Source organism: Mangifera indica, chromosome 13 (genome assembly GCF_011075055.1).
Source record: "Mangifera indica cultivar Alphonso chromosome 13, CATAS_Mindica_2.1, whole genome shotgun sequence".
Lineage (NCBI taxonomy): Eukaryota > Viridiplantae > Streptophyta > Magnoliopsida > Sapindales > Anacardiaceae > Mangifera > Mangifera indica.
Window position 1 is genome coordinate 10,132,063 of NC_058149.1, and position 27,898 is coordinate 10,159,960.

At 33.6% G+C, this 27,898-nt stretch overlaps 5 protein-coding genes across 5 annotated transcripts; 3 read left to right on the forward strand and 2 right to left on the reverse strand.

The window, feature by feature from the left end:
• The first annotated feature begins 246 nt into the window (after positions 1 to 246).
• LOC123194086 (protein LAZ1 homolog 2) lies at positions 247 to 3,416 on the forward strand. Its single transcript, XM_044607232.1, has 8 exons — positions 247 to 575; positions 766 to 822; positions 1,370 to 1,478; positions 1,804 to 1,988; positions 2,064 to 2,152; positions 2,328 to 2,577; positions 2,785 to 3,015; positions 3,096 to 3,416. The coding sequence occupies exons 1-8, from the start codon at positions 420 to 422 to the stop codon at positions 3,282 to 3,284; spliced, it is 1,266 nt and encodes a 421-aa protein (XP_044463167.1). The 5' UTR covers positions 247 to 419; the 3' UTR covers positions 3,285 to 3,416.
• A 59-nt stretch (positions 3,417 to 3,475) lies between these two features.
• LOC123194085 (inter-alpha-trypsin inhibitor heavy chain H3-like) lies at positions 3,476 to 10,253 on the reverse strand. Its single transcript, XM_044607231.1, has 13 exons — positions 9,698 to 10,253; positions 9,441 to 9,593; positions 9,145 to 9,357; positions 8,970 to 9,059; positions 8,664 to 8,780; positions 8,291 to 8,560; positions 7,767 to 7,923; positions 7,380 to 7,457; positions 6,685 to 6,785; positions 6,167 to 6,337; positions 5,268 to 5,342; positions 4,781 to 4,885; positions 3,476 to 4,001 (listed from the first exon to the last, which is right to left on the reverse strand). The coding sequence occupies exons 1-13, from the start codon at positions 10,091 to 10,093 to the stop codon at positions 3,651 to 3,653; spliced, it is 2,277 nt and encodes a 758-aa protein (XP_044463166.1). The 5' UTR covers positions 10,094 to 10,253; the 3' UTR covers positions 3,476 to 3,650.
• A 2,274-nt stretch (positions 10,254 to 12,527) lies between these two features.
• Positions 12,528 to 15,253, forward strand: LOC123195300 (methylthioribose-1-phosphate isomerase). The gene is made up of 7 exons (XM_044608977.1): positions 12,528 to 12,902; positions 12,979 to 13,078; positions 13,151 to 13,293; positions 13,453 to 13,558; positions 14,413 to 14,551; positions 14,638 to 14,906; positions 15,003 to 15,253. Exons 1-7 carry the CDS (start codon positions 12,628 to 12,630, stop codon positions 15,090 to 15,092), a joined length of 1,122 nt encoding a protein of 373 aa, XP_044464912.1. The 5' UTR covers positions 12,528 to 12,627; the 3' UTR covers positions 15,093 to 15,253.
• A 4,156-nt stretch (positions 15,254 to 19,409) lies between these two features.
• Positions 19,410 to 21,862, reverse strand: LOC123194327 (40S ribosomal protein S29-like). The gene is made up of 3 exons (XM_044607507.1): positions 21,667 to 21,862; positions 21,220 to 21,319; positions 19,410 to 19,684 (listed from the first exon to the last, which is right to left on the reverse strand). The coding sequence occupies exons 1-3, from the start codon at positions 21,726 to 21,728 to the stop codon at positions 19,676 to 19,678; spliced, it is 171 nt and encodes a 56-aa protein (XP_044463442.1). The 5' UTR covers positions 21,729 to 21,862; the 3' UTR covers positions 19,410 to 19,675.
• A 625-nt stretch (positions 21,863 to 22,487) lies between these two features.
• Positions 22,488 to 26,822, forward strand: LOC123193982 (proteasome subunit alpha type-6). The gene is made up of 9 exons (XM_044607082.1): positions 22,488 to 22,648; positions 22,737 to 22,831; positions 22,945 to 23,026; positions 23,606 to 23,702; positions 24,630 to 24,688; positions 24,863 to 24,945; positions 25,457 to 25,552; positions 26,328 to 26,387; positions 26,557 to 26,822. Exons 1-9 carry the CDS (start codon positions 22,573 to 22,575, stop codon positions 26,647 to 26,649), a joined length of 741 nt encoding a protein of 246 aa, XP_044463017.1. The 5' UTR covers positions 22,488 to 22,572; the 3' UTR covers positions 26,650 to 26,822.
• The last annotated feature ends 1,076 nt before the right edge of the window (positions 26,823 to 27,898 follow it).

A 27,898-nucleotide genomic window follows, 5' to 3' on the forward strand; every position in this document is an offset into this window, starting at 1 on the left:
ATGTGATTGAGTGTTATTTTATCTTTAATTTAACATTATTCAACTACTTGATAGAATACATTAAATATATATTTATTTGTGTATATAAAATATGTACATATAATTTTATCGAAAAAATATTATCTGAACAAATTAAAAGACTGCAACGTGTCATAATCTCAACAAGTAAGTTAACTATAATTGAATGTGTCGACCTCGTATTCAAACATGTATAAACTAACTCCTCAGAATCAACCGAGGTGGCACTCTTTTTCTCATCCACCCACAATCCAAATCCTAATTGCATTTAATTTTTTAATTAAATTCATGTAAAATATTATAAATTTCCTGGTTTAGTTTATTTTCTGCATGGAATCAAATAATAATGAAGAATGGTGATATGTTTTATATTTGGAGTGTTGGGTTAAGAGCAGTAGAAGATGGCAACAGGGAATGTTGTATCAGTGTATGAAGAAAACGTTTACAGGAATCTTCACCAACCGGCTGTTGTAATTGGTGGATGTTTTTCTCTTGCAGCTGTTCTTCTCTCTCTTTTTCTCATTCTTCAACATCTCAGATCATACACCAATCCTGCTGTTAGTGTTTATATTATATGCTTCTTTGCATCAAATGTGTTTACTGGGTTTTGAATGGTTAATTCACAAGTTTTGAGGAAATTTTGGGATATTCGTATTTATTTCTAGTATTGATAATTGCCCAGATATTAAGGTGATGCAGCATTCTGCGAATATGCAGTTATACCGATCGATCTATTTCTTTTGACAGGAACAAAAATGGATAGTGGCGGTTTTGTTCATCGTTCCTGTCTATGCTAGTGAATCAGTAAGTTCCTTCTGAAAACCTTTTTGTAACTTCTTTTGATGGTTGTTTTTCATGTAATCCAAAGGAAAGATTATCTTTCCAGGATCAAGGCCTTTTAAATTGCAAACAGTTTAGCAAACTACACATTACACAATTTCACCTACATCAAATCTTGCATTGTGACATGTTCCAAAACAATTCTGCTGTCTTGTTATTCGATAAAATGTGAGGTGGAACAATGGGTACCCTCGTGTACCTTCTTATGCCTTGAGCTGCCTTAATTGTTTAGAAGAAATTGTAAACTATATAGTTTGCTGTAAGAGTCTTAACAAAAGCTTAGTATACGGCATTATATAATCTGGACCAACAGAAATGGAACCTTGAGTTTGCAAGTTCTACCCTTGAATTATCATCTGTGGTCTCTTGTACTGAATTAGCACAACATCTTGTCACAGACAAAGGAAAATGATAGCAGATGCTTGACTGCATGGCCTGTTCTTGTTACAAATTTTAATGACTTTATGTTCATATCTAAAAGATAATGATATTTCTTTATTGGCTTCCCCAGATTTTCTCATTGTGGAAACAGAGGTTCTATGTTGCATGTGACATTTTAAGAAATTGCTATGAAGCATTTGCCCTGTATTCTTTTGGAAGCTATTTAATTGCTTGTCTAGGTAATCAACATTCTTTCAGTTTGTCTTGAAGAATTTTTACTTATTCTCTCCACTTATATGTGACAGTGCAAAACTGGCTAATATAGCCTTATAATGTATTTTTACAAATAAGAAAATTTTAAGCGCTTTTAATGGAATTTGATGGATGAAGAAGGATGAGAATTACTGAACTTGATAAACTCTTTGCTCATCAAATGGAATTAATATTTCTTGCTGTATATGGCTCAAAGTATACCTACAAACCTGTCAGAAAATTAACTTCTATGACACTTCTTAACCAAGATTGACTTCATGAACTTATTTTACATCTGAAATATTAATCTAGGTGGGGAAAGAAGAACCATAGATTTCCTAGAAAGTAAATCAAGAAAGCAGCTCAGAAAGCCATTGCTAGAAGGAGATGATGAAAATCAAGTTTCACGGAAAGGGTGGCTCAGGAACTTCTTCTTCCAACCATGTGTTCTAGGAAAAGATCTACTCTCAATAGAAAAGTTTGGTCTTGTACAGTATGTAAGCCACTAACTTGTTTTGTTTTAGCATTTGATTTTGGTCTGGTTGAGCCCTGATATCTTGTCGTTAACTCAGATGATTCTGAAGACACTTTGTGCATTCTTGGCATTAGTTTTGGAGCTCTTTGGTGTTTATGGTGATGGGGAATTCGAGTGGTACTATGGGTATGTGCAACCCAATCTTGCTTAAACATAATAAAAACATGTGGCACATGGTTTGGAATCAGAAATTTGTCTTCATTTTATAGTTTTTCTATCATGAACGGAATCTGTTACAATACAGAAAAATGTTCTTCTGTCTAATTCTTCTCTCCAACCGTTAAACTGTCATCTCTTGCAGGTATCCATACATTGCAGTAGTACTGAACTTCAGCCAGATGTGGGCATTATATTGCCTTATAAACTTCTATAATGTAACTCATGAAAGACTTCAACCAATAAAGCCACTAGCAAAGTTCATAAGCTTCAAGGCTATTGTGTTTGCAACTTGGTGGCAGGGTGTGGGCATTGCCCTATTATATGCATTAGGAGTTCTTCCCAAGAAAGGAAAACTGAAACATGGATTGCAGGATTTTTTTATTTGCATTGAAGTAAGTTGCATAGTTATCTTAAGTTTGAAAATTACTTTTCTTTGAGATGTCTTATGTGATAGTGCCTTATATTTCAAGTAGCTGACATATTACATTTGCCCCAATATCCTAAAAATGATCTTTTTTGAATTATAGCTATACATGGATGTGATTCTTCTTTTTATCTTTAAATTTGGTTGGATTTTTCTATCATCTATGGCATTGCAGATGGCCATTGCGGCAGTTGCTCACATGTTTGTCTTTTCGGCCGACCCCTATCGTTTTCGTCCAGCTCCTGAGCCTGGGAAATTAACCACCAGAAGTACTGAAGAAAGACTGAAGTTAGAGGAGGAAAACAAGGAACGAGCTGTGCTCGAAAAAACAAAAATTCAAATTGAGGCACCTGGAACAAGCATCACTGAAAGTGTTCAAGATATTGTCATTGAAGGTGGCCAGCGGGTAAGTTTTCAGTAATATATTAATTGATATTCAACATAAGTTCTTAAAGATTTTACCTTTATATATAATTGATTAATCAGGTTGTCAACGACGTTGTATTGACCATAAATCAAGCAATGGGCCCTGTGGAGAAAGGTGTGACAAAGATCCAAAAGAAGTTCCATTCAAGATCATCGAGCTCAGAAGGCAAGGAAGAAGAGACTGAGTTAAATGTTGAGGAACATGTGGAAGAAAATCCAAGTGGAATCCAAAATTCTGCTAATGTTTAGAAAAAAAATTTAGTCAAGATTGTCGATAACTCTGAAGACTTGATCATATTTGTTTTACTGAATTGGTTTTGAAGACATGATTGTTTATACAAATATTTAGCTATGCTTAATAGCACATAACTGCATTACTCATCTGAGAGGTAAGACAAACGATGAAACCCAGTTGCCATCAAACCAAAATGTAGCAGAACTAGCCAAAAAGCTCATATCATTGAAATGCTATAGATTTTTAACATCATGAAGTTCTCAGCTACATCTCTGTTTGTAAGTTAGATAGTGTACACATGATTTTGTATATAATCGACATTTATGCACCATCAAAGAACTAGCATACAGTTGATCAAGGGCAAACTTTTTGGTTCAGTTTCAGCTTCCTTCGCTTCCAGAGCAACATATGGTTGAACAACAGTCAAGACAGCCAAAACATGCTAGGGCTGTGCAGATTTGTGTCAAAAGATTTCCACATTGGTCATTTAGTTTAGAACAGCATTGGATGCAACACATGCAACAGCACTTGTTGCACATATTGCTGCAACAGTTGGATGCCGCCATCGCAAATATCTCCGCAACATCAGGCCCTTTTGGTTCTTCTGCCCCTGGAGGAATGTTTTTGGTTGTCGCAATCAAGTTGCCAAAGCCGATGCCAAGGTTCTGTAAATATATTGTTTTTGAGACTCCAGAATCTACTATTTTTTTACTGCCACTTCTCTCTGATCCCTGTAGAAGTTTATTTCCAGTGTTATTAGAACAATGTGGTTGACAAGGATAAAAAGCACTTGTATTATCATGAAACCAGGCACAAGGAGAAAGGCCGGTCAATGCAACGCATATTAGAATCGTTTTTCAAATGTTTCATTCAACAATAAATACGAAAAACGGAATTTGTATTTCGTGATTCAAAAACAAGTTTAATGTCATCTTCTGATAAAAAAACACTGGTCTAATATAGTATTTAGAAACAGAAATAACAATGATCTTTGTTTTCTCAGTAAAAGTTGAAATTTTCCAAAACCATCTTCAGAAGACTCACCACTAAACAAACTTTTGCTAGTTTTTGGATTCCAAATGAACCAAAAAAAGATCCAAAAATTGTACCACATGGCTCCTAAAAATTCCAATGATTTGATTCAAACAAGAAGAACAATATGTAGCAGCAATTTATCCAGCTAGGATCCAAGTGCCCTTTTAGCATTCAGAAGGAAAGTGATTTAGAGAAATAATGATTCAAAAAGTTACCCAAAAAGTTATATACTACGGCCAATTATTTTCAACAACCATCCTTAAATAATTAGATTGGTTCATGTAAGAATTATACAAGTTCTTTCTATTTTTATACTTGGATGAATACTACAAAATCAGAGCCAAAGAAAACAGAACTACAAAGTTAAATTAACATGAAGTAGAATGAATTTAGAATGTCAGTCAAGAGGATATGGCTTCAGTTAATAAGAAACGCACACAGCAATATCTTAGCAAAATTTAACATCAATGTTTACCTTCTTTATGCTTTGTGATTCAGTACTCTTTCCATTATCAGTCTCCAGTATGATCATAGAGGTATACTCTGAAATAACGCCAGTCTGTACACTCATTTTAGCAACCTGCCAATAGCAAGGGAATAACATAAACTCCTTTTTGCAAGATCTACACAGGTATAATATGTGGAAGTAGACTTCCAGTTAATGCAGCTAGTAGAGAGTATCATGCAGCCAGGTCCACAATCCTCCAGATGGTCCACTTACTCATAGCAAAGAATTTTTCAAATAAATTCCAGGAACATTGGACCAGAAATCAATAACTAACAAGATTTTGGAAAAAAAGTTGATTTCTGCTTAGGATAGAACGTTGATATAAGTTCCTTTTGGAACCTAAGAATACAGATTTGATTTTTTTTTCATTCCATAAACTTTTCCTACATTCAATTGATCCACAGAAAGAGGAAAATATAAACATAGTGAAATAAGAAATTGGAATGCAATGGACCTTCCCCTCCAGCTGTTTATCTTCTGAAAACCATGCTTGAGCCGTTAGTAAATCAATTTGTTGCTTTGCAGAAACCTGAGATATTTTGTACAGGCATTTAAGCATAACTTAATAGAGGGATCATTGTAAAAAGATAAACTAAGCCTTGATAGCTTTCAGAAAATGTATATTATGCATATAAAATGCACACAATTGAAAAGAGCATAGACAAATATATATGTATACACACACACAAAAGGAAAAAAGATATATAAAATTTGATGGAGACCCCCCTCCTACTAGGAAAGAAGATAGGAGTAAATTCGGTAAGCACTCCAATAGATTCTAGGATTCTAATTATTTTCACATTTTATTTTATTTTATTATATATTTAAATTAGGCTTTCTTAGTCTATATGAGGACAGTAATTTCTTATTCAAGCAAGAATATGATTTCAAGCCTACAAAAAGGCTTTAGATCTAATTTGTTATCCATACTTTGATGATTAATAAATATTATTAAAATTCCCCTCTCCTATATTCTTTATATAATCTCCTAAAGTTACTTCTATCTTATCTCTCTTCTCTTTCTCTCTCTTATTTCTCTCTTACATCAAAGTTTGTTTGAAATAAAGACAACACATTGAATCATAATCCAGGAGTTAATATATATAAGATATGATAATATAAAGATGTACTCTCTGACATGGATCGCAACCATACAGTAAGCCATAGTTTGATACCCATAGCAGGTAAAGGACCTTTTAGCAGAATTAAAGATAGGTATCAAGATCATGTTACATTAATCTCGCAGCCACAAAAGAAGAAGAAATAATAAAAAAATGAGAGAAAAAAGATACTCTAGAGGGGCACCCCAGATGTAATATCAACAACTTGGACAAAATGTAACCAGTGCCTTACTCTGTCAAGAGATATGTCCTTTGCTTGTTGTGTCTTCAATTCTATAACAAAATCACTCAAATCTCCCAAGAGACCTTTAGCTTTAAGATTATCAGGAAAATTTCCCTGGTACCTCCCAGATATAGTCAGTGGGGTTTCTAATGGACAGTCTGGAATACAAGAAGGGTACATCTATAACAAAAATTGCAAAAAAGCCCATAAGTATGGAATGCGCCAAATAACAAAACTAAATTCAATGAAACATTAGGATAAAACCTTGCATACAGACCAACCTGGTTTAGAAATAGTAAAGGACCTCCTTACCAGAGATGTTTTGGACTAGTTTTATGAAACTGTTGGAAAAAGTCCAAAAGTTTTAAGAGGATATATGATGATTTTTATCATTTTGGATGAGGTTTTAAAATATTTAGATGTTTTGCTTAACATGATCAATATGCCAAGATGATCAACTCCACTATAAGCAAGTGAAAGTAACTGGAATCACCAAATTACATGGCAGAGTCTATACAGAAGTGTACCTCAACCTCGTCAAGATCTTTCGGGATGTCAATGGTTATACTGGCAAGAACTGTTGATAAACCTTTGGTGAATAATTTTTCCAAACCAAGCTCCATTGAATCTGACCATCAGAAAAAATCATAAAAGCAGATGATCAGCAATATTAAAGAACAGCAAAAATTTTCATGAAATTTTTGTCATCTAAGGCCAGTTAGTTGTAAAAATAACTGATTATGTAATTTTAGAATGTTAATAATAAAAGGCAACAGCATAGCTGTAAGCTTAAGGGGAAAAGCTCAATTACTCATTTGCTAAATGAATCTACATCAATGTATAGCAGCGCCAAGTTTAACATCCTTAAAGATTCTTTAGTTAAAACCATAGTGTAGCCATGATATATTGTAAAAATGGATTCAAAAAAAGGAAAGACATCTAACAATCGAAAGTGACCCACTCAAGATTCTGAAGACCTGTAACATGCTCTAAAACATAAGCAGGCATCTCATAAGGTTCAAATGATTACATGAAAATTTGATCAGGAATATGTATGACAATAAACTTTCATATCACTCAAAAAACCTGGCAGGCTGCTGACAGCTCAGAGGGTAAACCAAAATCCCATTAATAGAAAAGAACACATTCCAACCAATTCTCAATAAATGTAAATTTGTCCATTTTTTAATATTTTTTTACAACTTTGAATTGCAGAACTGACCTAAATCATATGCTGTGCCATAGTGTCCCTTGCTAATCTTTGCAAGCGTACGTAGGAAATAATGGTTACAGTATAAACCTGAAAATTTTCACACAATAAGTTAACTTTAGGTGCTCTATACTTATCATGTAATGCAAACATACAAGTCAAGATACAAAGACAAGTATACATCATTACACAAATGTCCTTCAAAGCTAGCAACTAACGTCATGGAAAAATAGCAACGGAGAGCATATGTTTCAAACGATATGAATTTGTTAAAAATAATTAAAAAAACCACCAATGGCATAAAGCTCGCTGTTTGACTCCTTCATGGAGTAGAAAAAAGAAAGGTGTTGGTGAAATTAACATGCCAATAAAAAGGAAGAAATTAGTAGAAAGCATTACCAATTCCAAAAGTGTATATCCGTGGACAAATTTGCTTTCCATTTTTTAGGCGACTTTTCATTACATCACAAATGTGTCTCTCATTTTCGACAGCCCCATCAGTAACAAGGAAGATGGTAGGAATTGAACCATGACTATTAGATAGCATATCTACAGCCTGAAAGGAAAATAGAACTGCAAACCCATAACTTTGAATGGAAGTTAATACCAAAATATTATATGTACTGGGAACAATATAAGCAATCAAAAAATATATTCAAAACATACAAATAATCAATACACCATGGGGAGTGGAATTATCTCAGCATGTAGATAGTCAGTGCCAAATATCTATCAATTTTTTGTCAAATCAAGTAACAAAATAACTTCTTTACAACGCTATAACTACTTTTTTTCCTAATATTTCAGTGAGTTTATGTAGTACATCAACAAATGAAGAAGGTACAACATGAATTACACGAGGGTCTAAAAGATCAGAAGTTAAAAATGACAAAAACTAAAATAAAATGTGATAGAAAAAAGACCTTAGTTAGGGGGAGAAGTATATCTGTACTCCCCTCTGCGATCAAGGTTACTCCAATCCATTGAGTTGCCCTTTCAACTGCCCCCTTCGTAGCCAACTCCATTGATGTTGAAAATAGATATGTCTCTCCATTAAAAGCTATAATGTTAAACGAATCTTTTGGATCAAGCTTAGAGAGAGCAGCTAATAATGCATTCTTTGTATCCTCAAGGGGTTTTCCTCGCATGCTTCCACTAATATCAACCATAAATATTATATCCTTTCTGAACACCTAATGAATTGAGTAAGATAAGGAAAAGTGTAAAAGAAACATATCATAAAAAACATATGAATAGAGTAAGCACTTATCAGACTCTAAAAGTTCTAAAACTTACCTTTCTACTTTGCTGGCTTCCTGGATAAAAATAGATGCAGAACATCTCTCTTTGATCAACATCGTGCACAGGTGGAGATTGCAGAAGGATGCCGCCAATCATTTGACTGGGAGAAACCTAATATATCAAGTAGACGTGATACAGTGATTAAGATCTCATATGTATAAATATATAAGGTAATCTCATCTCTCAAAGTTGTCCATCTAACTCTAGTACACTATACATTCACTACCACTAAACAATACTTAAATGAGGATTTGTAAACTTATAAATTTTACAATGAGAGTAAAAATGGTTGAGTCTTACAGTGTATGAGAAACTGAAGTCAGTACTTGACCATTTCAGAACTTCTGATTCATAAGAAAAACCAAGCTTTCCTGCTTCGCGCCTTAATTGCTGTAAAGTTGAATGGCAAAAATAAACTCTCATGAAGGTAGTAAAAATCCAAATAAATCCAGGACAACACTAAACATACATGTACCTTCAAAGGATGACTAATTGTCTTGCACAAAACCTCAGATCCAGTACCAGCATTTACATTCAACAGTATCTTTTCTTTTTTTGGAATCTTCTTTATAGCAGGAGTGACATACTCAGGAAATTTAAACGGTACATTTAAGAAAAATTCTCCATTACAATAAGACAATTTCTGGGACCATTGAAGTTTTACCGAAAGAAAGGAACCCCCATCAATCTGAAAATGAAACAAACGAATCAAAGTTAGAAAAACAAAACTAAATAAGTAAGATTTAGCTAGGCAAACCGTGCAGTAATTACCTGTGGTATTGTTAAGGTAAAAATATGAGGCTTCAAAAAGCCTCCATTCTCAGGCATGGCTGCCTTTTCCACACCATCTTTCTCTTCCAATGCAATCAAACGAGCACAATATAATTTCCTAGAAACCTCTACCTCAACACCTAAAATCGAACCCTAATTACCAAATAATATATTAATTGTCTTCTTGACAATATGAAAAAACAAAAATTAAACAAATCCAAATCCAAATTCATTTTCTTAATTCTCATAAAGTCTACCTCCTCGCCCATAGGGATAGCAATGCGACAATCGCAGCTCTCACTGCCCATAACACAATGTACTCTCCAGGATCCAGAAACGCGAACAAAGGCAGTATCCAGATGACAATCCACATCCAACTCGACGCCGTTCATTTGTAGCGGAATCAATGCCGGAGGCTCGCACCTGCCGTGCACGTGCGGCTGGTAGCTTGGTATATCTGGATTATCTACGACCTTCGGATCGGGAATCACGGCGTATAACATCGGCGCCTTCGGCATGTACATTTCCACCGACCCTGGTTTCTCCATAAACGTCGGCACCCTCGGCGGAGACACCGCTCGGTCCCTCCCGTAGTATAATCGCCTCGAGAGTTTAAGCCCATCCTCCACGGCCCTCGCAAATACATCGGCCATAGAAATCAAATCAAATCAAAAGTACTTTCCAAAATGTGAATTATTATATAAATTTTCAGGCTTTTAGATACATCAAAAGAAAAGAAGGAGAGGAATCACTCTGACTTGGGATTTCTACAGCTACAAAACAGGCCACCTTTTCTTTTTTTTTGTTAATATATATAACATATATATTTTTGAAAAGTGAGCCATCGGGAGAAAGCGACAAGATGTCCAAAGCCGTTAGGATACAGCTGAGTCATAAGAGTCACGAAGAGGTCCAAGTAAAGTATGAGTTTTTGGCTATAATTATGAACTGCCGGCTTTGACAGTTGAAATCAGTTGGGTGACGGACGGTCGTAATCTAAAGTTGTCGGTAGATTACGGTTCAGGTGTTTTGTTCTTGCTCAACGGATTGTTATTTTAACGTTACCGATGATGCCACGTGCTCTTGGCTTGATTGAAGAAAGAAAGGATTTGAATTTGATAGAAACTATCCGTTGGAAAGGAAAAGCGACTGCAACAGTTGAAAATTAGAATGGCGCTATTTTTAAGTTAATTAATTAAATTAACTAATTTGGGAAGGGTTTATATAGGATTTTAATTAACACTCCATGGATTTTAATTAACACTTCATGTGATGTTTGGTTTGAATATTTGAAAATTATTTTAATAATCTATATTTTATTATTATATTGTTTTATTTATTTGTTTTGTAATGAAATATTTCAATAATTTACTAAAAAATGTGGTAAAAAATGAATAATTTTATTATTATCTCACTTTAGATATTAAAATCGTATAGATTTATGTAATAGGTTCGGTCATTTTGCTCATATTTTTAATGATTTTTGTATTAAAAAACCATTATAGAGAGAGAGAAAGAGAAGGCATCGATAGTGGGTTTAAAAACTCATCAGAGTAAATGATTAGAAAAAGAGAATGTAATTTTGAGAGTGTAAATGTAATATTTTTAAACTTTGATGAGATAACTGTTAATCCTAAAATATAAAAAACTTAAATAGTAAAAATGAAAAAATAATTTTTCAAAACTAAGTTAAAAAAAAAATTATTAGTTTTTAAAATTAAGGTAAAAAAATGAGATAAATTATTTTTTCTTTAAATAAAATCTCTAAATGATATTTTTATCCCTAACAATAATATTGAAATTTAACAGAGAGGTATATATTTAAATTTTCGAAACTTAATGGGTAAAAGTTAGTAATGCACTAAACCTTAGGTGGGAGGAAGTCCTTTGGCCTTTATTTTATTCCTATTTTATTCTTATTTAATAATTTTTTTAGAATAAAAATATCCTCTTTTTTAATTAATATAATAAGTAATATACAATTTTTTGAAAAAATTATATCTAAAAATATTTAAATAAAATAATATTACAACTTTTTTTTATATCAAATACAATAATTATTTATATTTACTAATTTTTATCAAACATAATAATAATTTATACTCAGTAATTTTTTTAGTAATATATTTTTTATAATATTTTATTTTTTATCATAATTAAAACTTTATCCAAACCAAACATACTCTTGAAAAAATAATATAATGTTCATTATACCCTTAATCTAACCTCATGAAATTCCTAGTTTCTTCATCTCATTTTAATCATGATTTTAAGCAAATTTCCACTTAAAAATCGTGACATTCGACAATAATTTTATCTTAATCCAAGAAACCTTGCCTTATGCGGTTTCTTGTTTTATTAAAAATTATTGTGAATTTGAGTTAAAATTTGTATGAAATATCAAAAAATCACAAGTATGCATGATCTAGCGTAGTAGGCTTGTTTACGTTTTGTATAACTAAGTTTAACTTTTAATCATGTTTTTGGTAGGTGCGTTTATGTCAATTCTCCATTTGGTAAGTGCAATCCGTCTTCGTTTGGAGTTGATTCGATGGAAAACAATGGAAGCCTCAATTTGACGAATCGAAATTTTGTTTTTATTTGATGAATCAAAGCTTCATCTTTGATTTGACAATTCCTCCTTCGTCGACATTTTTCATCATTGGATCATCATCTTCCACTGGTGGTTTTGTTTGTTCCATCTTCATCTTCGTGCACCATTGATTCACAACTAGAATCCGATGGTTAAAGAAGTAAGAGAGAAAAATGTAAGTCTTAACAATGAGAAAAATATAACTTTTTAAAATTTAAGTGAAAAAGAGTTATTAATTTTTAAAATTAAAGTAAGAAAATAAGATAAAAATTTAATACTAATGAATTTTGTTAACTTTAACAACTGATGAGTGATTACTTAGATTTTTAAAACTTATAAGGTGAGCATTTAACAATGGACTAAACTTGGATAGGAAAATGTCTTTTGGCAAATTTAAAAGGTGAAAATGTCATTTTGCCGAACCTTTGGTGGGAAATGGTTATTCGGCCTAATAACAATGGCAAAATTGGTAGTCACTCATACGGTAACAACGCAGAATAAGAATAATAGAACAGGAATAGCAGTATCACCACTGCAACTACAATCTACAAACAACTTCAAGTCTCATCCCTTGCCCATCAATTGCAAATTCAGATGGACAATACTCTCCAGTCCATCCGCTACCAGCGTGGTTCGCTCCAGCTTCTCGACCAGAGAAAGCTTCCTCTCGAAACTGATTACTTAAATATTCGCGACGCTACAGACGGTTGGTCCGCCGTACGAGATATGGTGGTGCGAGGAGCGCCTGCTATTGCAATCGCCGCCGCTCTCTCTGTCGCTGTTGAGGTCTTTAATTTTGATGCTTTTGCTGGAACAGCTGCTGATGCCGCTTCTTTCCTTGAAAACAGATTGGATTATCTCGTTTCTAGGTACGCTTTATTCTTCAATTTTATGCTTATCTCGCTACTGCTACGATTAATTTGTATCTTAATATTTTATCTTCAGTCGACCAACTGCAGTGAATCTTTCTGATGCTGCTATAAAACTTAAACAAATTATTTCAAAGGCGGCTGCTGTTGCTCCTGATGCCAATAGTGTTTTTCAGGTAGTTCTAGCGCCTTATTGTTCGATTTATAGATTTTGGAGATTATTGATTAATCCTCTATCAACCCTTTAGGCTTACATAAAAGCTGCTGAAATTATGCTTGAGGATGATGTTGCTTCCAATAAAGCAATTGGGTCTCATGGAGCAAGTTTTCTTCAGCACCAGCTGAAAAACTCCAACAAACTTTCTGTTCTCACCCATTGCAACACTGGCAGGTTTTTCTTTGTTTCTTTTATTAAGAATATAATTCATGTATTCCACTACCTTTGATCGGCAATAATGTAAGGAAATGTTTTGATGGAGACAAAGGGACAGAGGCTGATGTACTATAAGATATTGTTAAAAGTCAAAGTGCTATTGTATTGTTTTGGCAGTCTTGCAACAGCTGGATATGGTACTGCACTTGGTGTAATCCGTGCTCTGCATGCTGAGGGAGTGTTAGAGAGGGCTTACTGCACTGAAACACGTCCATTCAACCAAGTGAGTATTCGGCTTCACTAATGTAGTAAATCCTATTCTGCAACTCCTGCTTCAACAGGCACAAGAGATCCACACGATATGTAGAAATATAATGAGGCAGTCTTTATATTACCTTTTTTTTTCGAAGGATAAATTAACTTAGTAGATTGCTAATACATTTTAGAGAATTTTGTTGTATGTCCTGTTGATAACGTGGTGGTGGATCAGTTGGTCAGGACAATCTATTTGACAACTCCATCTTATAATTTTTCAAGATGGGTGCTGGATGGTCAATGAATTTTTGCATCAATCACTGACTGAATGCTTTAGATGCTTGGAGATATTTGTTTTTATTTTTTATTTTTATTGATGGTACTACAAACCCCGGGTTTTATCTTTCTTGTTGTCTGTTGAATAAAACACAATTCTGAAATCCTGGAGGTAATTTATCTCCAATAATAAAGGGAAAGAATGTCCTTGAAAAAATGGTTGACAATGCTTCTAACTGTAGTCAAATTCTGTCCACCGCCAATTTGGGTTCTTATTATCGTGAAAGCATATCTGCCTTGAGATGGCTCCAGGACCATCATAAAATTTTTTGAACCCAAAACTGGTGATATTTGACTGTTGTAACACTCGGTTGTAAAGTGAGAATGTAATTTCCTCTTTGATTTTGCTTTGTGAACATAGCTTAGTTATTCTATACCATATGTTTTGGTTTGATTTTCACATCAGTTGTTTTTGCAGTGCAGCTATCCCTTGTTCCCCCAAAGTGATCTGTGTTTGCAACAATATATGATAGTTCACAGCTCGTCGACATTTTAACTATTAGTTTTGGCATTATTAATTGTTAATATGCCCAATTCTATCTACAGGGATCTAGACTCACAGCTTTTGAGTTGGTGCATGAAAAGATACCAGCTACTCTAATAGCAGACTCTGCAGCAGCGGCGTTAATGAAAGATTGTCGTGTGAGTGCTGTCATTGTTGGTGCAGATAGAGTGGCTGCAAATGGTATTTATTGCAGTTAATAATGCATCTACTTTGTATCTTCATCGAGAAAGGATATCTAAACTTTTATGTGTGCAAACAAATTGCAGGTGATACTGCCAATAAGATTGGAACCTACAGCCTTGCATTATGTGCAAAGCATCATGATATTCCATTTTATGTTGCTGCACCGCTAACTTCTATTGATTTATCCATTTTGTCTGGACAAGAAATTGTTATTGAGGAAAGATCTCCGAAGGAATTGTTGCATTCTCGGGGAGGACTTGGGGAACAAGTTGCTGCATCTGGAATCTCTGTGTGGAACCCTGCTTTTGACGTTACGCCTGCTAATCTGATTGCTGGCATCATAACAGAAAAGGTATATCTCCCATCTTACTTGGCTTGCGAGCTCATATGAATTTTATGTTTGATTGTATGATTTTATTCAAGTCTGAAAACTGTGTTAATTGAGCAGGGTGTCATCACAAAACTGGTCAGCAACACTTTTGACGTAAAGGATTTCGTACAGAAAGCAGAGAACAAAGTGTGCCCCTGTGGTAAATGAAGGAATTTACTGTTAACCTGTTTGTTAATTTAAGTTTTGTTGCATGATGTCAACTGTGCCAAAACAATTTTAAGCCGGTCACTCTTCTACATTTCTGAAGAATGTTTTATGAGTTTCATAAGGATGTGGGAAAATGATCAATAAGAAGCTTCTGCAATGAATGATGAATTTGTAATGGTTTGGGGATCTGATTAGTTATACCTCTAGGCTTCTAGAATAACAGTTGGTGAGAGACTGAAACATAAGGATGTCTCAGATGACTTAGTGGCATCACACAGGCATGGGCATCTAACTCAAGGGCTAAAGCCCTAATAGCCTTACTGTGATAGAAGAGGAAACTATTCACTCACTGACTCACTCAGGCAGAACTCTTATGGGCTGCAAACCTGCTCTTTTCAAGGACAGATACATATACTTTAGTTGATCTGATGAAAACAGTATCCTAAGACAGATTTCTAATATGCAAGATCCTAGAGCATACTTTTTCACAAGGATGATGAATAAATAGACACTATCAAAGTAAACAAATAGTTAAAAAAAAGTTTTAAGAGGTTTATAGGAGCATGGGAAAAATATTTTATAGATTTTCTTGAAATTTCTTAATGATTTACAGACAAGAACATTTTTCCTTTATATAGGAGAAAAGAAAAAAGCACAAAATAGGAAACAATCATAATTACAATATAGACTGTGGGAGTGTTGGCAGAAAGGATTAATTAGTCTACAAGCATCGATAGAGGAAACTTTTTACCATGGTGCGCGAGACCTGCCTAAGTCCTCGTCTTTGTAGCTTTGAGATTCGCACAAATTGAGTGCTTGGTTATCCAAGTCTCTTGAATTATTTGTCTTGGGAATCTTGGTATGTTGTTGATGTGGGGTTTGTGTTTTCTAAAATTTGTGGTTGTATGTGGCCATAATTGTAATTGCAGTATGTCTAGAGTACCATGTCGCTACTTGCCAGTTTCGAACAGGGCACATGACTGTCCAGTGCACACAATCCCTACATAGCAGTTCAAGTGCAACAGCATACAACCTATGTTCAGCCCACATGGTGACAATAATAATAGTCCAAAGCCAACCCAGGTTCTAGAGACAGATTTTTCTAGAGAAATATCTGAAATTGCTTGATTGGCTTGTTGATATTTTGGGTGTGTAACGAGTTTTCTAGCATCTGATATATTTTTGTGTACATTTTAATGTGTAGAGGATTCCAGGATATTTAGGGGCTTTTGTCTAGATTTTTTAGTTAGATATTTTCTTTTGTTAATGTTTATATGTATAAATAGACACAATTGTATAACTTTAAGCACATGTGACACAACACATAAGCAATATAGCTTAGTTTCCAATATACACTTTTTCTTCAGCCTTTCGAAGTGTGTTCTTTGGGTGTTATTTTTCCCTCACATTTTGCCCTAGTTGTGCCCCTGAGTTGAGGACGCTGACTTAGCCTTGAGTTTAGCTAAGAATCGCATAGGAGCACTGTAGGAGCGATCAACCTATAACAACTAGTATTGACATTGCTCTGTTCTAGTCTGACAAGTGTTATTATTATTATTATTTTGTTACTGATAATAGGCATTGCACCTTTGTGTGTTTCGATGTCTTAAAACTAAGCAAAATGATTGTGTAAGGACCTAACAAAGTTTAAGGTGTGATTTATGTAACGACCAAAATGAAATTGTTGAAAAGTGCAGAAGAACATCCATTCCAGGAAATAGAAACACTCATCTACTTCCCAGCTTGCTCATTCAACAAGGACAGATCTCACTTCATTGGCCATTCTCTATTTTGTCTAAAATTGGACAATACTGAAGGTTGACAAAACGAACACCCATTTAAGATATGGGACGCTTGTTATATACAATTTCAAGTCAAGAATGAGACCATTTGCTTGCCTGTTCAAACCTCCATCTGAAGTAGAAAAAAGTTGAAGCTTGACAGTTGGAACACTTCTTCCATGAGATTTTGAGTCAACAACATGTTGTTTAAGCAAGTCGTTCACCTTTTTGGACAGTTTGAACAGAATATGAAGTGTAAAGGTAGAATGTTTGTTCCAAGTTTGGAATATTTGTCACTCAAGCGATTCTCAAGTCATTCTACAAAGAATGAGCATGTTCCATAAAGTAGTTACCTATATGGCCTAAAGTTCGACAAGTTTGATAAAAAATAAAACACACCCCGTTATAAGAAGTTGAATGTCTGCTCCAAGAAGAAAATGACGAAAATGTATATTTGTAGAAATTCCTACTGATCAACATTATTTTCAAAAAATCAAAGATTTTGGTCAGGAACGCCCATTCCAAAACAAGTAATGTTCATCCTTTGGATTCTGTAGTAAAATTTAAGATCTTTTCTAGAGTCAACAACCATAATTTTAGTCTCAAAATGGATACTTGCTCCAAGATTGAAATTTCTCTATGAAAACAAGTCTTGGGAGCATATTAACAGAAAGTTAAGGGAAGTGAAAGGAAGAGAAAAGAAAGAATCTATGCTCATTTTAAGCTTGACTCATACGGTAAAGAGTTGGTTTTTGCCAACTTTTTACTGTCTTAGCACTTCAACTTAAAGATCTTCTGGGAAATAATTTAAATAGCACTTCGATTTAAAAATCTTTAGAGAGATGGTTTACACACTTGTGCAATCAGTCTAATTAAGAGATACATCATATGCATCTTTGTATTTCTCATCTTATTCACGAAATTTAGTACCATTAAGGTGAAATTTGGAATAACTATTGTAAAGATGAAATCTTGACAATGCTAATGTACTTGACGCAACCATTGGGCAAATCTCGTATCATTAGGACAAAACCTTAGAGAACTATGATAAAGATGAAATCTTGATAAAACTAGGATGAAACCTTAGAAAAAAAAAATTGTATTTGACTTAATCTATATCTAGTGAATTACTATAAATCCCTAATCACTTTCTGTCCTTTACTCTTTGTTTTTTCACTAGCACTTATATTGGTTAATTGTTAGTTAGATTCTTCAACTGAATTTGATTGCTTGTAAAAATTTTTATTCGCCAATAACTTTTGATTACTTCCATTCACCCTCTTTAGGAGTATTTGTCGAATAGGGTTTTACAATAGCAATGCCCATATATCCTTTTCTATTTGTGGGCTACAAGCTGAAAGAGGCATCTTCTTTTGGTTTTTGCCAAATCTCTTAAGGGATGATGGCATTGCATTCAGAGATCTTTCTTTGGAAGTGTCTATAATATTTAACTGTATAGTTGCTTTTTTTCAGTATTAGTTTGTTCAGTGGCACTTAGGCTACGCCTTCTGGATTAAAACCTGCCCCATCTCTTATGGAAAGCCATGATTAAAAAATTCAAGCGACTCCTGAGTCCTGCCCCAGATGCTGATTAACATGGACGACCTACTACATTTTTTCAAAAGAACACTCATGAATAATTGCTATAATGGTTCAACAATATAGTCGAACATGGTCATCCCACTCATCATATTGAGTTATTGGGAACGATCATCAAAGATGGATCGACAGTATGTGCCGCAACCTCAAACTGCAAAAGAGCTACACCAATTCTCAATCCATAACCTAACCCAGAAAAGAAGTCCAGCAGTTGTTAGGACACGAAAGACTTACATTTCAAAACTCAATCTGAATTCTCTACCAGTTATCCTAATCATCTCAACGATGGATCACATTGACTCAACCACAAAGCCACCAGAGCTACAAGTCATCCAAGACAGGATGCTCCGGTTAAAGTTCAAAGATCTAAAGTTCTTGCATAAGTCCAAAATTATCACAAGAAAAGGGTCAACAACTTTAGGAGATATCACATTTTCTCAAATGATTTTTTGATAGATCTCATTGAAACAAAAAGCAATATTACTACAACATAACAATGTCAAGCATGAGACTTTGATAATGTAAACAATGATATAATATTACATTATAATGACATTTTCATTTCTCCTAATATAAACAATGACGAGTTATTACATTATAATGATATTTTCTTCTCTCCTATATATATAAAGGTGAAATGTTCTTGTGTATACCCATTAGTCATTGAAGATATTCAAGAAAATCTATAAAATATTTTCTCCAGGATTCTCTAAACCTTGGTTTTCTTTTACTAGATGTTTAATCCGATCATTTAAGTGGCTCTCTATTCATCTTTAGCAGATAGCATGTTTCATGTTTGCCTATACACATAAGATCCTGCATATCAGAAATCTCTCTTAGGATAGTATTTGAACAGAGCCAGTCTGCAGTCCATAAGAAAGTTCTGGTTGAGTAAGCATATAGTTCCTCTTCTATGAGGAATCTTGAACCCTGAGAATTCAAGTGAGAATGTAATCCAGCTTTGCTGGTCAATTAATTTGCAAGATCTCTCACACAACAAAATATTAGAATTTACAAGAGTTACTCAAATGGAAATAGAATTGTAAACAGTTTACTAGTTTGGATTTTTAATGCTGAACAAGAAATAGTTTCTACTGACAATTTAAAGCAAAATTTGGAAACTGAAATAAACTAGACAAAAAGGACAAATTCTCCATTTGGCTTCCATCCTATGCTTAGGAAGCTTGGCAGTAAGGCCTGTTCTCAACGATACTGGAAAATGCAAAAATGAATAAACAGACAAATTGTCAGTTCTGCATGTCACCAGTTCTAATCCAAAATTGACTGTAACATGCTATCTCAAAACATATTATATATCAAAAGATGCAATTTCAATGAGCCATCAATAAATGACACAACTAATTCCAATAAGCAACTTTTTCCAGAATTGTATGTTGCTAGTATTAGCCCACTAAACTAGAAAAGGATTCTCCAAAAAGAATTTGTGCCTCAACCTCCAAGAAAAAAAACTGTTGTGATTGCCTGAATGCACAACTTAAAAATTATTTTCTTTTCTTTTTTTGGGTTGGAATAAGAAAAAACTTTACTCTGTAGGTTCTTTCAGGCAAAAAAAAAATTCAATAAAACTATGCACATCACTTTCAATACACAAATGTGTATACACTTGATATGTGTCACCATGTGATTGAGTGATTTTAAATTAAGAATAAAACAACATTCAATCACATAATGACACACATAAAAGTGTACCCATTTTTATACTCAAACAGGGTATGCATAGTATTACTCAAAAAAATTATAATTTCTTAAAAAGGGCTAGCTTAAAAACCTTAATTTAATTTTTTTTTAAAATCAATATATCAAAAGGGATATCCAATTTCTCAGAATTTTGAAAAATACTTTTCCCAAAGTTTTTCAAAATAAAGGTTTTGTTGACATATATAATTTTTTTCAATCAAACTAAAGCAAAAGTGGTTTAAAATACTCGTTAGGTTAAGGGGTTCTAATTTGCTGTATTGTTAAATATGATAAAGTGTGCAAGATGTAGAAAAATATGTCCCCTACAACATTTTGTAATCACATGGATAACACTTTTCTATTTTAGATTCTGTAAAAACTCTGTACATCACAATATAACATGCGCATCATACAACACTAGAGATATAAATGACACACAATGTGATATGCTCATTTGACTCAAATAGTGACAAAACCATTTTTCTATTTACTTTAAAAAAAAAAAAAAACTTGTGAACTCATCTATACCCTTATGACCAAACAAAAGTATCAAGGACCTTTCAAGCGTAGGATGCAACTATCAACGGCAAAAATGAAACCACAAAAAGACAATTCATATCAATATGACCTGAACAAGGGCCAAGATAAAGCTTGAGGTATGTTTAAATAAAATTAAAAATGAAAAAGTGCAGGAGTCAACAAAAAGAGAGAATAAAAGTTTGAGATATAAGAAAAACGAAAACATGATCAGTTCCAGAGTTTCTGAATGAATATGATCAAACTCTAGAATTAATGGACTATGTAGCATAGAAGAAAATAAAAATATTTTCACTACCACAGGCGTGCAATCGGCCCTATCTTATACCATGCTCACAATAAGATCTTCAAAGTTAATATATTCAGCAAATTAATGGGCTATGTAGCATAGAAGAAAATAAAAATATTTTTACTACCACAGGCATGCAATCGGCCCTATCTTATACCATGCTCACAATAAGATCTTCAAAGTTAATATATTCAGCAAATTAACTCACAAGAACGGAACTGACCTTAATGAAACCGATTTCCTTAGCATTGCTGCGGAAGCACTGCCTGCAACACATTAGCCCATACTTCCTGATCAACCCATGCGGGTTTCCACATACGCGGCTGATAAACAAAACATACGTACATCAGTTAAAGTAAACAATTACCAAGAAAAAAACAAACAAACAACAGATCACCAGATTCAGTAACTTCAACACCCTCATGTTTTTTTTTTTTTAAATATGAATAGAATACAAAGAAGAATAAGGTAAAACAACTATCACCTCAAGACAAATAAACATTATAAACACCATCAACGAGAGAAGTAAAACCAAAAGAAAGTTAAAAGACAAATAAATTCCACATCTAATCACTTCAACGATAAAGCCTTTCAGATAATATATAATTAACTTCCGAGGCGAGTTCTTCACTTGTTTAAGAAAAGAAAACTAAAAACATAAGAAACAGACCAGGTGCGTGATCCAGGGCCGTAGTTCTTAGGATGTGAGTTCCACACGTTCGAATGACCCATCTTTCTTTCTCCTTCCTTCTCTACAAATGCAGATCAAACTCAATGGTCGAGACGGGAAGTTAAGAAACCCTAAGCTGAGGAACACTCCCTTTAGGCCTAGCAAATGGATGGATCGGGTTCGATACGGGTTTAAAAAGTGTACGGATTGATATGCTGATTTATCACTAATATTAATATTTTTATTAACAAAATATTTAATATACATACTATTTAAATTTATTTTTAATACAACAAATCCTTTTGTTAATTTCATGTTAAGAAAAAGGTACATATTTAAATTTATATTAAATATATTATAAGTTTAATATTAAAAAATAAATAATAAATAATAAATATGTACTCGACTTAATTATGCAAATTTTATATCAATAAATATAGGTCTAAAATATATATAAATTTAAAAAATTAAGACTCATACATATTTCTACTTGAATTACATGTGAATCTTATAGGTGAATTGTTTATTTTACCAAATTTACTTTTGGCTATTTATAACAATATCGTTCTTATATTATTATTCTTTTGATGGAGTTTTTTTTTTTAAATAAAACAAATATGAATATATATTTTAAATGCATAAATAATAATATATTATATAAATAAATTTATTTTAACTAATATAATAAAAATTAATTACCTTCTTACATGGTTTAAAAAATAATAATTATATATATAATTTTATTAATATATATTATTATATAATTAAATATTATTTTATTTTTGATTTTTTTTCAAGTTCATAAATAAAAGGGGTTGTCTTGGAGGAAAAGCTTTCGTCTTCTTCGCTATAAACACAAATCTGCAGGCCCAAACCAAACAGAAACTAAGAAAACAAAGCCGCAATATGAGCCGAGGAAGTGGAGCCGGTTATGATCGCCACATCACCATCTTCTCTCCGGAGGGTCGTCTCTTCCAAGTGGGTAAGTGTCCACTTTCGCATTTACTTCCATTATGTTTTTTTTCTTTTACTCATTTTATTTTTATCTCTTATATTATTCAATTGAGCAGAATATGCTTTCAAGGCTGTAAAGTCCGCTTCCATCACTTCCATTGGTGTCCGTGGCAAAGACTCCGTCTGTGTTGTTACGCAGAAGAAAGTCCCGGTTAGTAGTTTTTATTGTTTTTCTTATTTATTTATCCGGAATTCGAGTCGAATTTTTTTTTCTGTAAAATTTAGGGTTATCGTTGATTTTTTTTCTTTTTAAATAATGGGCAGGACAAGCTTTTGGATCAGACATCTGTCAGTCATCTGTTCCCCATTACCAAGTACCTCGGTTTAGTAGCCACTGGCCTTACAGGTTTGACCTTCAAAATTTTGATGTAGAGTTGTGGTTAGTTATTGATTTGAAGCAATGAATTATATTTGGTTATTTTATATGTATGTCTCTTGAATGGTGTGCAATTAAAATTCAATGACTGAAAATGCTGAATCTGCAGTGTGTGATAGTTGGATTGTTAGGGGTTGTTTGGTTCTAGGAAACAAAGATTACTTTGGTAATTTATTTTTTATTACTTGTATTAATTTGTTTGGTTTATTAGTAATAAAAGATTTCCATAATCTTTTATTACCAACGATAATGTGGCAGGTAATGTTGGGGGTTATCTGATTACCAATTTCACCTTAGGTATTATTTTGTATTGTTGTGGAAATTAGTGATTTGATAAGCTATTAACGTATCACCATTTATCCATCACCTGATTGTTATGTGCTGGGATTTATGCAATTTCTCTGCACAATTTGCTTCTTTTGAATAATTTGGATCTTCATTGGTTTGATCAGGGTCTTTGGATTACATGTGCTAGAAAAGATTTTCTTGGAAATTGTGGAAGTATTTTGGGAGGTATTTTTTGCTAATCTTGTCTCTGTCCATTTCTAGCTGATGCAAGGTCCTTGGTCCAACAAGCAAGGAATGAAGCAGCTGAGTTTCGTTTCAGATATGGATATGAAATGCCTGTGGATGTATTGGCAAGATGGTATGGTCTCTTGATATTATACAGAATAAGTTTGTTCTTTTTAATTTTACTTGGAGAGTGATTACTAAATTTTCAATGAATTTAATTTCCATGGTTAGTCATTTACTTTTAAGTTGTTCTAATCTTATATATAGTTTGAAAAGTTCAAGTGTTTAGAGACTATCAAGTCAGATAGAAGCAAACAATTGTAAGTTTGATTTGAAAAGTTAGTGCTACGGATGAGTCTATTTTTCTTATTTTACTTAAACTTGAGATGGTAAAATCTTGATTGTAGTTGTTTTTTTTGTGATATCACAACAAGCTGGGCCTAATTTTGTGTCATTTATGAAATAAGTTGAACTTGAACATTCTAAAGACTGTCAGGCCTAGTAAAGGCAGGGTACTACTGGCCAAGCTTGCTGGCTAATGTTGCTAAGAATGAGTGCCTTGACATCTTAATTGGACAAAAGTAGAGTGTTATATATTTCTAGGATTTGATTTGTATAGGCTTGTGAGCTTTACTCTTGTATAGAAGTCATCAATGATTAATTTCTAAGAAAGAAAAGAAAAAAAAATCTAATCATGTATACAAGATGGAGCACAACTTGTTTGTTTAACTAACCTGAACCCTACCGCATCAAATATTTCCTTTATTTAGCTTGAATATTTGTTAGAGCTTCACCTATAGCTTGAATGTGTACTGACCCAAGCCTGAGTAGCCCAAAGTTTGGTTCATTTCAGTTTTATCATATAGTTAGCTGGCTGCTCCACTGTTAACTCTTACAATGAGATATAATAACTTGAAGGTTCATAAGGCAACTGACCTGACCAGAATTTTTTGTATGCTTATTTCCTTTGTACTATCATAATCAAATTGTAGTTTTTTCTTCCATTCTCTGACAATTAAATCTTGCTGCTTACTCCCAACATTATCCTTTGTGAATATAGGATTGCAGACAAGTCACAAGTTTATACACAGCATGCTTATATGAGACCTCTTGGTGTCAGTAAGTTTAGAGTCCTTTTCGCATTTGATAAAAATTCTTTTAATCTTTATTTTTAATTTTTTTATTATTTGTATTTGTTTCAAGGATTTTGTGTATACACTTGTCTGCTCAGATTGATTGTTACTAATATTAATTTTTCTTTCTTGAATGTTTTCCTTGTCTTCTATGGCAAAGTCTCTATGGTCTTGGGCATTGATGAAGAGAAAGGACCTCAACTTTACAAGTGTGATCCAGCTGGACATTTTTATGGCCACAAGGTAGTTAGGAAATTGTTTACTTAACCATCATCACTGATCCTTAATATTTGGTTGAAGCACTGAAATGCATTTCGTAAGGACTACAATTTCTCATTCTCAAAATTCTGCCTAAAACTAGTCCTGAACTGTTTGGTTTCATTATGCTAGTTTACATGTGTTAAATTTGAATATGAGTTATCATCAAAGGTATTAAAGTGGTTATCATGGACTAAAAGTAGATAACTTGCCTGATAAGATGGTCAAGGCTATAATCTGCAGGGGATTATGATCCATTGTTTTTCTAATGCAGTACTGCCATGCATTATATTCTAACTTGAGACCTAATTTCAGTTTTTCTTGGAGCTTCTTTGTTTAAACATAAATTTCATAGCACTGACTCTGCAGATCATTGACTCAGGATTTTTTAACATTTATTGCATCAAATTTTATTGAGGATGTCCTGTTATGCACTTTGGTAATGCCTTTTCTCAAGTTAAAAAAAAAAAAGCTTAAGTTTGGCTATATGTTGCAGGCCACAAGTGCTGGACTGAAAGAACAAGAGGCAATCAATTTCTTGGAAAAGAAAATGAAAAATGATCCTGCTTTTTCATATGATGAAACAGTGCAGGTACATGTCTTCTCTTGCCAATGTGTTTCCGGAATGCCAGATGTTAGTGGCAGAAAAAGCATTGCATAATTCCTGTCAATTTTTTGTGAGAAAAGAAAGGGATGGAGAATGGGGGGTAGGTTGGGTGACTTTACAAATGATAGATGGCTAATATTATGAAATAAATAGTAGAGAAATGTTATAGTGAAAAGTGAGAGGTTGCTTTGTGTCCTTGGCATATTGGCAATGGCCTCAAGTTAGTTATATTTTAGCAACAAACTTGATAAAGATTCTTTTAGTGAAAAAAAAAAAAAAGGGGATAAACTAACAAGTAGTACTTGTCTTATGATAAGTATTCTTACTCATGCTTTGTGGTGCTTGTCAATCAGTAAGTTCTTTTCAGTTTCCTTTTATCTTAGTCTTGGGAGCTGTTGAGATTGTTGAATATGAGAAGAATAGAATTGCAAATTTCATCTGAGATTAGTTGAAATAAGCATCTAGGTTTACAGCTGTAAATGGAAGATGATGAGATTAATTTAATGCTCTTGAAGTAAAATCTGAATATGGCTGGTATAATAACTGCCTGATTGTGGGTTCTGTTTGATTGGCATAGAGCGTTAATGATCTTAGGCACGTAAGTGGGAGGGAAATCTCTTATTATTTGGTTTTATTTTCTGATAGTTTTGCAGATGGTATTAAATGAATTCAGATGGAGCTTTTGCTTTTTTTGATTGTAAATTGTTAGCTTTCAGATTATGTTGAGGGCCTAATGTTGCAAATTTTGACTATTATGTAGATTGCTATCTCTGCTCTGCAATCTGTTCTCCAAGAAGATTTCAAGGCTACTGAGATTGAGGTGTGGATAATTATCTTATGTTATTTCTACAGATAGTAATAAATATGGTGGACTAGTATGCCATCTGGGTCCTTAAATTGTTGGGATTGTTCAACTTTTTGCTCAATTAATTAGTTGCATGATGAAATGGTTTTAGTGGTTGTTGATGAGAATTTTTATTTTATGGCAGGTTGGAGTTGTGAGATCAGATGATCGAGTTTTCCGGACATTGTCAACTGAAGAAATCGAAGAACACCTAACTGCCATTAGTGAACGTGATTAGGTAAAATGGAATAGCTGTTGCTCAAAGAAAATTTCTGCTAGCATTTGATTTCACTTTGTTGACTTGTGCTACCTGGAAATCTGTTGTTGAAGTTGTGCTGTTTCAGACTAATGCTATTTCATGTAACTGTGTTGAACATTCGGAATTATTTAGTCATGTTACAACCGTTCCAAGTTCTGATGGTATTATGTACTTATTTTGTAAGAGCTCTTATTTGCCCCCATTACGTTGAATTTCCGCCACAAATCTGGGGTGCCATGAGTCCGTCACATAATGCAGTCAATCTTCAACCATATTATCCACCTAATTCTTTTTAAGGGATTCATTATGAATAGAGTTCATCACCTTTCCATTAGGATCGTCAAACTTCTTGGTTATCTTGCCATTGGCCGCCACATTTACAGCTGATGCCTTCTTGTGTTCAGTCAGTTTGAGAAAATGTTTGGATTCCTTGAAAGTGTGCACAAATTTCAGCATCTGTGAATGTAACTGTACCATTCAAGACTGCAGATTGTACATTAATCAAAGATCTTGAGCATCATGCTTCATAGAATTGAAACTTGATTGGAAATCGGATTCAGATATCTGAAGCAAAGCGAACAAGAAAGAGCCATCTGGGGCAAGGTTGATCTTCTCAGGTCCTTCTGGAAGGTTTTCAATCAAAGTTTCAGTTTCTCCTTGATAATGCAAGAACGTATCAGCAAGGCCAAGCTCTATTTGGGAATTTTTTTTTTTTTTACAGAAAAAATAAAAACTCTCTTATTTCCATGTTTCACAGAACACCAAATGGTCATCATCTCTTGAGAGCTCTGCCCCATTGTGAACGGCCAAACCATTAAGCATCAATATTGGGTCAAACTTGAGCATCAACCCTCAAATTATCTTTGAAGTCACCTATTAAAGCCCCTGCTTCTTGAGAATCCGTCGATGTTTTGGGCTACCATAGTACAAACCGGTCGAATTACCACTAATATTCATGCAGAGTTCCCGTCTACTTTAGCTTACAGAGTATCGCATCCTTCTAGTCCTCCCAAGTTTTTTTTCTTTTTTTTAATAACTGAGGATCCGTCCGTATTTATTAGACAGATAAATTCAGGACACAATGACCGAATTCACAACTATTACATCAAGTAATTTAAAGTTTCACAAACGTGATAGAAGTTAAATGACAATGTTTTTAAAACTGGATCGGTGATCAAACCAGTTATCTAACTGATTCATGGTTTGACCGATTCAACTTATTATCAAA